At 44.7% G+C, this 9,166-nt stretch overlaps 1 protein-coding gene across 1 annotated transcript in view; it reads right to left on the bottom strand.

The window, feature by feature from the left end:
• LOC123233205 (cyclic nucleotide-gated cation channel beta-1-like) overlaps positions 1 to 9,166 on the bottom strand; it is a 77,237-nt gene that overhangs the window by 17,552 nt on the left and 50,519 nt on the right. Inside the window, exons 13-18 of the mRNA XM_044659355.1 lie at positions 6,461 to 6,559; positions 5,945 to 6,043; positions 5,429 to 5,527; positions 4,915 to 5,013; positions 4,399 to 4,497; positions 1,888 to 1,926 (exon numbers count right to left, since the gene is read on the bottom strand). Of these exons, the coding sequence (XP_044515290.1) occupies positions 1,888 to 1,926; positions 4,399 to 4,497; positions 4,915 to 5,013; positions 5,429 to 5,527; positions 5,945 to 6,043; positions 6,461 to 6,559 (534 nt within the window). The remainder of the gene's footprint in view (positions 1 to 1,887; positions 1,927 to 4,398; positions 4,498 to 4,914; positions 5,014 to 5,428; positions 5,528 to 5,944; positions 6,044 to 6,460; positions 6,560 to 9,166) is intronic.

Raw genomic sequence — 9,166 nt, forward strand, 5'->3', positions numbered from 1 at the left:
AGTCTAATGATCTCTAAAGTCCCTTCAGCCCTGGATCTATGTTCCTTTGCTCTACTGAAGCTCAATAAGTCCCTGGTCCATGAGAATGAAAAAACTCCCAAGTCCTGGTGCAATTCAGCACTGGGCTAGCTTTCCAAGTGGGTTATCATCCATACCTTTCTGACTCTAACCGAAGGCTCAGAGAGGAACAAACCACAACCCCCAGCACTGTTTCAGAGGGGTACAGACCTTCCTTCAGACAGACCCAACAGCTGCTTCTGCTGAAGCTTTTTCCTGAACCCCAGCTGAGTATCAAGGGAGGAGAGGAAGACCCAGGATGAAAATAATCCACCTACTTGCACGAAGTGACATTTGCTGGTAACGAAACACATACTCCCGGGCGTCAGCTGGGCTCCATAACATTCATGGCAAGCTTGCACACGGTTCATAGAAATATATAGTTTCAAAAGGCCCCCATTCTGTCTGCCTGAAGCCTGAGCTGCCTGTCCAGAATCGACCCTGGGCTGGGAGTCTATAGATCAGTCGAGAATCCTGTCTGCTCCTAATCGGATTGATTTGGTGTTCAGGGAGCTTCTGCAGAAACTCCCACAGGGAGGCCAGGTTAGGGACCAAAAGGCTGCAGTTGCTAGGAAGAGCCTCTCTGTTGCTGGGAAGGAGGCCCCTGTCGCTAGGAGACATCTGGCCAGTTACCAGGGCTCTCACGTCAGCAGTAACCCCTGAACAAACTGAACCAGCAAAGAGCATCCTTCCTTGGTCTTGGAACTCAGTCTTTCTCTCTCTGTTTCTGTCTCTCTGTCTCTGACTGTCTCTTTCTCTCTTCTCTCCCTCTCTCTCTTTCTTGATATTTCTATCTCTCGGTCTCCATGTTTCTTTTTGTCTCTGTCACTTGGTTTCTTTCTGTTTCTCTCTGTCTCTATCTCTTCTTCCTTCATTCATTCACTCTATCCCTTTCTCCATCTCTGTCTTTCTCTGTGTCTCTATATTTCTATCTTCTTATTCACTCTCTTCCTGTCTTTCTCTATCTTGGTGTCTCTCTGTCTTTCTTTTTTCTCATTCACTTTCTCCATCTCTGTCTCTGTTTCTGTTTTTCTGTCTCTCTCATTCACTCTCTCCATTTGTCTCTCTCTTTCTATCTTTCTTCCCACCCACTCTTTCTCCATCTATCTCTGTCTGTTTTTCTTTCTTTCTGTTTCTCTCATTCATTCTCTTTTTCCATCGCTGTCTCTGTCTTTCTACCTTTATTCATGTTCACTCTCTTTCTCCATCTGTCTCTGTCTCTTTTTTTCTGTTTCTATCTCTCACTCTCATTCACTCTTTTTCTCCATCTCTATCTCTCTCTGTCTGTCTTTCTATCTTTCTTCACATTCACTTTCTTTCACTATCTGTTTTTTTCTTTCTGTTTCTATCTCTCTCGTTCACTCCCTTTCTCTAGCTCTTTCTCTGTCTGTCTTTCTATCTTCACATTCTCTCTCTTTCTCCATTTGTCTCTCTGTCTCTGTTTTTCTCTTTCTGTTTCTGTCTCTCTCATTCACCCTTTCTCCATCTCTGTTTCTGTCTCTTTTTCTATCTTTCCATTTTTCTGCCTCTCACTCCCTTTCTTTATCTCTGTCTCTCTAATTTCTGCCTTTCTTCTCATTCTCTCTCTTTCTTTCTCCATCTCTGCCCTCTCTCTATTTCTATGTTTTTCTCTGTCTCTCACATCTATCAATCAATCAAAAAAAATGTATGAAGTGCCTACTATGTAGCAAGGACTATGCTAAGTGCTGAGGAGATAAAAGGATGTAAAAGTGCCGCAGCCCTCAAGGAGCTTGCATTCTAAAGGAGGGAGATCACATGCAACAAACATATACAAAGCAAACTGGATACCCTGGATCCAGAAGCACTTACCTTGTAGCCACTTCTTCCATGCCACACTGGGCCTGTGATCTGGAAAAGAGAAATTTTCTTGAGTTAAAAGTCCTGGAATAGGTGCATGTACAGGGCACAAAGCTGCCTGACTTGGGGGTTGATTTGACTTCTGGGGAGAATAAGGGATGCATTTCAAGTGGCATTCCCTCACACCAATAATAACTCCTCTACCAGCCTGCCATGCTTTTTATTTAAATCCTAAATCTTGAGCCAGAAGGACATGTCACTCACATTAAAATGTGAGCTCCTTGAGGGTGGGATCTGTTTTTGTCTGGTATCCCTAGCTCTTAGCAAAGTACACTTGGTACATAATAGGTGCTTAGTAAATGCTTGCAGGGCTCATTCAGAAGTCATCTAGTCTAGGTCCCTCTTCTTATAAACCTGGAAACTGAGGTCCAGTGACTTGCCCCAGGTCATACAGGTAGTAAGCATTCCATTTCTACTGCACACTCTTCCCAGTTATTCTCTCATTAAGGTCATAGATTTTAATTCAGAATTGGGAGGAGTGGGGGATGAGAGGAGAATCTTAGATATCCTCTAGGCCATGGTTTTTAACTTGGGTCCTCAGAGTCCTAGTATGTGGACAAAATTCAGTGGGTTGGTGAATGGGGGAAATTTTATTTCCTTTGTACTTGCACATATTTTATTTTAGGCATTAAAAAAGGAATCGGGGGCAGCTAGATGCCATAGTACATAGGGCACCAGCCTGGAGTCAGGAGGACCCAGGTTCAAATCTGGCCTCAAACACTTCCTAGCTGGGTGACTCTGGGCAAGTCACTTGAGCCCAATTACCTAGCCCTGACTGCTCTTCTGCCTTGGAACCAATACTTGGATCAATTCTAAGACAGAAGATAACGGTCTACAAAATAAAACAAAACCTAGGGATTCCTAAGTTTCTCTAGTCTGCCCAAAGGGTCCAGGACACAGAAAAGATTTAGACCATAGCAGACTGGTCCAAACCCCTCCTTTTATAAATGAGGAAACTGAGGCTTTGCTAACCTAGAGCTAGTAAAGGGATTTGACCAAGACTATACTGGCAGCAATAAGAAGAGACAAGGTATGGCCTGGCCCCAAACCCTCCGATCTTAAACCCAGGGTTCTTTCCACTAGTTAGGAATACAGCTCCCTCTGCCCTGAGCCCTCCAAAGTCCCTAAGCCAAGACTAATTGTATAGATATTACTTTGGGATTTAATTTTTTCCCTTAGTATCAATATACTAGCCTCCATCCCATTCCATATGTATGGGTCCCCCAGGATTGCCCTCATTCATTCTATCTGCTCTTTCTCCCCAAGTTCCTAGGAGGCAAAGGGCATATTGTACATGGGGACACTGAGGCACACAGAATGGTCAGATTATTTAAGAATCCCTAAACCAGTTCACTTGCTTTCTAGGATCAAGCTCCCACCCATGCCTATACCCCTTATTTGAGGGGTGAATATGGATTTCATGATTGGATGTTAGCTATAGTAATGAATCATTTTGGATATTCCAACCATCCATGCAGATCACAATGCCGCCAACGTGATTTTCCTAAAGCTCAAATCTATTCAATAAACTCCAGTGGCTCCCTATTACCTCAAGGATCAATAGATCCTGTATTTGGCTTTCTAAGCCTTCACAGCCTCACCTCAAACCTTTATTTCCAATGTTATGGCATATTCTTCTCCTCCCCATATTCTATGGTCCCATCAAATTGAGCTTACACACACAAATACACAGACACACGCCCATTAACTGCCCAGAATTCTCTCTCCTTCTTTAAGATCCACCTCAGGACCCATCTTCTGGCATGAAACTGGCCCACAGTTTGTCTCTACAAAGTAGTTTGCATGTTTTCTCCCTCATTAGACTGTGAGTTCCTCGAGGGCAAGGATTATCCTTTGCCTTATTTTTGTGCCTGGCCTTTAGCTTGGCACAGAGTAGGCACTTAAATCCTTATTTTACTGATTGCCTAAAACTTTGTATGTTTTTATATTTATTCCATGAATATTTATTCCTGTACATGCTGTTCCTCTTCCCTCATCCCCATTAGAATGTAAGCTCCTTGAGGGGAGGGACCATTTCATTCTTTCATTTGAATCCCTGGCTCCTGGCACCATGCCTTACGGTATACAGCAAAGAGTCGATCTATAGTTGTTGACTGGTTAGTCATTCGATTGACCCCAGCCTGCCCTTTTTTTGGGCGATCTATCTCTGAGTTGCTGCAGCCACAAATATTCATCCCTCAGGAGCCAAGTCAACCTGCTGGAGATGATTCATGCCTCCCACCTGAGCTAGGCTAGCCCTCTGCCAGTGGGCACACAGGCTGGACTGTAATAGAAGCCTCTGAAACTTCCTGAGCCCTGGTAGAGCCTGTGGTCTCCTGGCCCCATCTTCTAGAAGCTAGTGTCCCTCACATGCCACAATAGGACAATGGAGCCCTCTTGCTCCCCTCTCCCATCCCATGATGCAAAATGTTTCTTGAAGCCTTCTGGCTGCATTGGGTTTACTCTGATTCATTATCCTCTTCCTGCTCCTCTTCCTCATCTTCTCCATTTCCTTCTTTGAGCACCTCTTCAAGATTCACCTCTTGAATCCTGGGCAATTCCCTGAAGGTGAAGAGATGATGGAAATGATCTTTGGGGTTACATCACCGGACTATAACATCCTAGCACAGCTAGGTGGTACAGTGAATTGACCCCAGCCTGCCCTTTTTTTGGGTGTTCTGTGTCTGAGTTGCTGTGGTCACAAATATTCATCACCCAGGAGCCAAGTCAACCTGCTGGGCATGATTTGTGTCTCCCACTTGAGCTAGGCTAGCCCTCTGCCAATTGGCACACAGGCTGGACTGTAATAAGCCCTTTGCAACTTCCTGAGCCCTGATAGAGCCTGTGGTCTCCTGGCCCCATCTTCTAGAAGCTAGTGTCCCTCACATGCCACAATAGGACAATGGAGCCCTCTTGCTCCCCTCTCCCATCCCAGGAGGCAAAATGTTTCTTGAAGCCTTCTGGCTGCATTGGGTTTACTCTGATTCATTATCCTCTTCCTGTTCCTCTTCCTCATCTTCTCCATTTCTTTCCTTGAGCACCTCTTCAAGCTTCTCCTCTTGAATCCTGGGCAATTCCCTGAAGGTGAAAAGATTATGGAAATGACCTTTGGGGTAATATCACTGGACTATAACATCCTAGCACAGCTAGGTGGTACAGTGAATTGACCCCAGCCTGCCCTTTTTTGGGTGTCTGTGTCTGACTTGCTGTGGTCACAAATATTCATCACCCAGGAGCCAAGTCAACCTGCTGGAGATGATCCATGTGTCCCACCTGTGTTAGGTTAGCCCTCTGCCAATGGGCACACAGGCTGGACTGTAATAAGCCCTTTGCAACTTCCTCAGCCCTGGTAGAGCCTGTGGTCTCCTGGCCCCATCTTCTAGAAGCTAGTGTCCCTCACATGCCACAATAAGACACTGGAGCCCTCTTGCTCCCCTCTCCCACCCCAGGAGGCAAAATGTTTCTTGAAGCCTTCTGGCTGCATTAGATTTACTCTGGTTCATTATCCTCTTCCTGCTCCTCTTCCTCATCTTCTCCATTTCCTTCCTTGAGCAACTCTTCAAGATTCACCTCTTGAATCCTGGGCAACTCCCTGAAGGTGAAGAGATGATGGAAATGACCTTTGGGGTGATATCACTGGACTATAACATCCTAGGACAGCTACGTGGTACAGTGAATTGACCCCAGCCTGCCCTTTTTGGGTGGTCTGTGTCTGAGTTGCTGTGGTCACAAATATTCATCACCCAGGAGCCAGGCCAACTTTTTGGGGATGATCCATGTGTCCCCACCTGAGTTAGGTTAGCCCTCTGCCAATGGGCACACAGGCTGGACTGTAATAGAAGCCTTTGTAACTTCCTCAGCCCTGGTAGAGCCTGTGGTCTCCTGGCCCCATCTTCTAGAAGCTAGTGTCCCTCACGTGCCACAATAAGACACTGGAGCCCTCTTGCTCCCCTCTCCCACCCCAGGAGGCAAAATGTTTCTTGAAGCCTTCTGGCTGCATTAGATTTACTCTGGTTCATTATCCTCTTCCTGCTCCTCTTCCTCATCTTCTCCATTTCTTTCCTTGAGCACCTCTTCAAGATTCACCTCTTGAATCCTGGGCAACTCCCTGAAGGTGGAGAGATGATGGAAATGACCTTTGGGGTAATATCACTGGACTATAACATGTTAGGACAGCTAGGTGGTACAGTGAATTGACCCCAGCCTTCCTTTTTTGGGGTGGTCTGTGTCTGAGTTGCTGTGATCACAAATATTCATCACCCAGGAGCCAGGCCAACCTGCTGGGGATGATTTGTGTGTGCTGCCTGAGCTAAGCTAGCCCTCTGTCAATGGGCACACAGGCTGGACTGTAATAGAAGCCTCTGCAACTTCCTGAGCCCTGGTAGAGCCTGTGGTCTCCTGGCCCCATCTTCTAGAAGCTAGTATCCCTCACATGCCACAGTAAGACACTGGAGCCCTCCTGCTCCCCTCTCCCACCCCATGAGGCAAAATGTTTCTTGAAGCTTTCTGGCTGCATTGGGTTTACTCTGATTCATTATCCTCTTCCTGCTCCTCTTCCTCATCTTCTCCATTTCTTTCCTTGAGCACCTCTTCAAGCTTCTCCTCTTGAATCCTGGGCAATTCCCTGAAGGTGAAGAGATGATAGAAATGAAGTTTAAGGTAGCATCACTGGACTATAACATGTTAGGACAGCTAAGATGTACAGTGAATAGAGAGCCATATCTGGAATCAAGAAGATCTGAGTTAGACTCCAGCCTCAGACACTTCCTCGCTATGTGACCCTGGGTAAATCACCTAATCTTGTTTGCCTCAGTTTTCACATCTATAAAATGAGCTGGGAAAGTAAATGGCAAACCACTCTAGGATCTTTGCCAAAGAGAACTCCAAAAGATGTCCCAAAGAATTGGACATGATGGAAAAATAAGTGAACAACATGACATTTAAAAGAAAAAGAAACAACTTTACCTTCTAACTTAGAATCAATACTATATATTGCTTCCAAAGGCAGAAGAGCTATTAGAGCTAGGCACTGGAGGTTAAGTGACTTGCCCAATGACATATAGCTAGGAAGTATCTGAGGCAATATTTGAACCCAGGACATCCATCTCTAGATTTGGCTCTTAATCCACTGAACCACCTAGCTGTTCCCAACATAACATTTTAAAGATCTGTGTTTTATTCATGCACAGGCAAGTCTATGAGTAGTATGTGTGTGTGTGTCTGTGTGTCTGTGTGTCTGTGTATCTGCGTGTCTGTGTGGGCATCCCTTCCATAATGATGGGGTTAGACGCAGTGATTCCCAAAGTGGGTGCCACTGCCCCCTGGTGGGTGCTGCAGTGATCCAGATAGTGGTGATGGCCACAGGTGCATTTATCTTTCCTATTAATTGCTATTAAAATTTTTAAAAATTAATTTCCAGGGGGTTAAGTAATATTTTTTCTGGAAAGGGGGCGGTAGGCCAAAAGAGTTTGGGAACCACTTGGTTAGAGGTTTAGCACCCCCATGATCTGGAAAATCCATCTAAAATTTTTTGGCCCTCCCTTTGTACCAGGGAAGTCAGTTGAAAATTTTCTTTTTCTTTTATGGGGTGTTTACAGGAAGAGAAATTGTGTATATATTTATGGCATTGCAAGATGAAAGAGGTTGATATAATGCAATAATATAGTATATTTTATGGATTTCTGAATTTTTAAACTTTTTCTGTGTCATATGCAGCTTCCACAAAACTCCAAAAGTTCCCATTTAATTTCTTACGCCAACTCACAATATAACAAAACCACAAAAGGGAAAGTCAAGATGTGGAAGGGATGCCTGCATGCAGTAATACCTTTGTTTTCAACTGTCTTTAAGATGAACCTCATCTGTACTGATTTATACATTTTTCTGCACACCTCTGACATTCGTTAGCTGTATCTCTCTGATCTCAGGCAGCATCCCAGTCCTTATCAATTAAGTCATGTTCCTCAGCTTCATTGGAAAGAGGGCTGAATCTGGAGTCAGAGGGTCTCAATTTGAATTTGGGCTCTATTGCCTCTATGGGATGGGATTGGGAACTAGAAAAAAGCATTAGTTCTCTGGGCCTCAGTTTCCTCATCTGTAAATTGAGGACATTTCACTAAATGATTTCTAAGGCTTCTCCCCCAGCTCTACAATCATGATTCCAGGAGCCCTATACAAGATGTTGTTGTTCAGTCGTTTCAGTCCTTTCTGACTCTTTGGGACCCCGTTTGCATTTCCTTCTCCAGCTTACTTTACAGATGAGGAAACTGAGGCAAATAAGGCCTAGAGACTTAGCCAGGGTAACACAACTAGTATGTGTTTGAGGCCAGATTTGAACTCTGGAAGATGAGTCTTCCTGACTCCAAGTCCAGCTCTCTCTTCACTGTGCCACTTAACTGCTCATATTCAAGGTAATTCATTCAGGACAATAGAAAAGGTACCTAATAAGTGTTTGTCATCAGCAGGCCTTTGTTCTACTGGTCCTGCATGGTTTAGGGCATGAAGAGAGCCCCCACTCGGGACCTTTTGCTCCCACAGCTTTCTCCAGTTGCCACATAAGCACAATGAATTTATCAGATTAGTTAACTGTCACCTCAACGCATGGAGAGAACCTGGTTCTAAAGGAATGAAGAGTGGGACTAGGGAGAGAGAGGACATCATGGCAACAGCAATTCTTGGGGGGAGGAGTGGAGAAAATAGAAAAGGACTAAGCAGAAAGGCACATACGAACTCTGCGTTTGGGGAATGGGAAAAGGAAAGCTATAGGCTGGATCTGAACTTTTCCTCCAAGAGTAGTGATTCATTGTCCTTATTACATAATCCATCTAGATCTTAATGGGATGAGCCAACACAGGGGTAGAGAAAGGTTCATTCATTTATTTCAGCTAAAAGAGTCCCAAGTCTGCACTTACGATCATAGATTTCAGGCTAAGAAGGACCTCAGAAATCATTGTCTGCCAAAGCCTTCATTCTAAAACTATAGCCAAGTCTAAATCTGCCTCTCAAATACAAATCCAGCTGCAGAATGAGACATGCATTTTCAAACAATGTGGGAATTTACTTTGCTTAACTATGCATATCTGTTAGCCAGGCTTTGGTTTTATTTTTTGTCTTCCCCCACCCACCAAAGTGAGGAGGAACTTTGGATAGCAAAGCGGGAGGGGAGGACAGAGAGGGGGTGGGAAGAGGAAGGAAGGAAGGAAGGAAGGAAGGAAGGAAGGAAGGAAGGAAG

This window comes from Gracilinanus agilis, chromosome 2 (assembly GCF_016433145.1).
Source record: "Gracilinanus agilis isolate LMUSP501 chromosome 2, AgileGrace, whole genome shotgun sequence".
NCBI lineage: Eukaryota > Metazoa > Chordata > Mammalia > Didelphimorphia > Didelphidae > Gracilinanus > Gracilinanus agilis.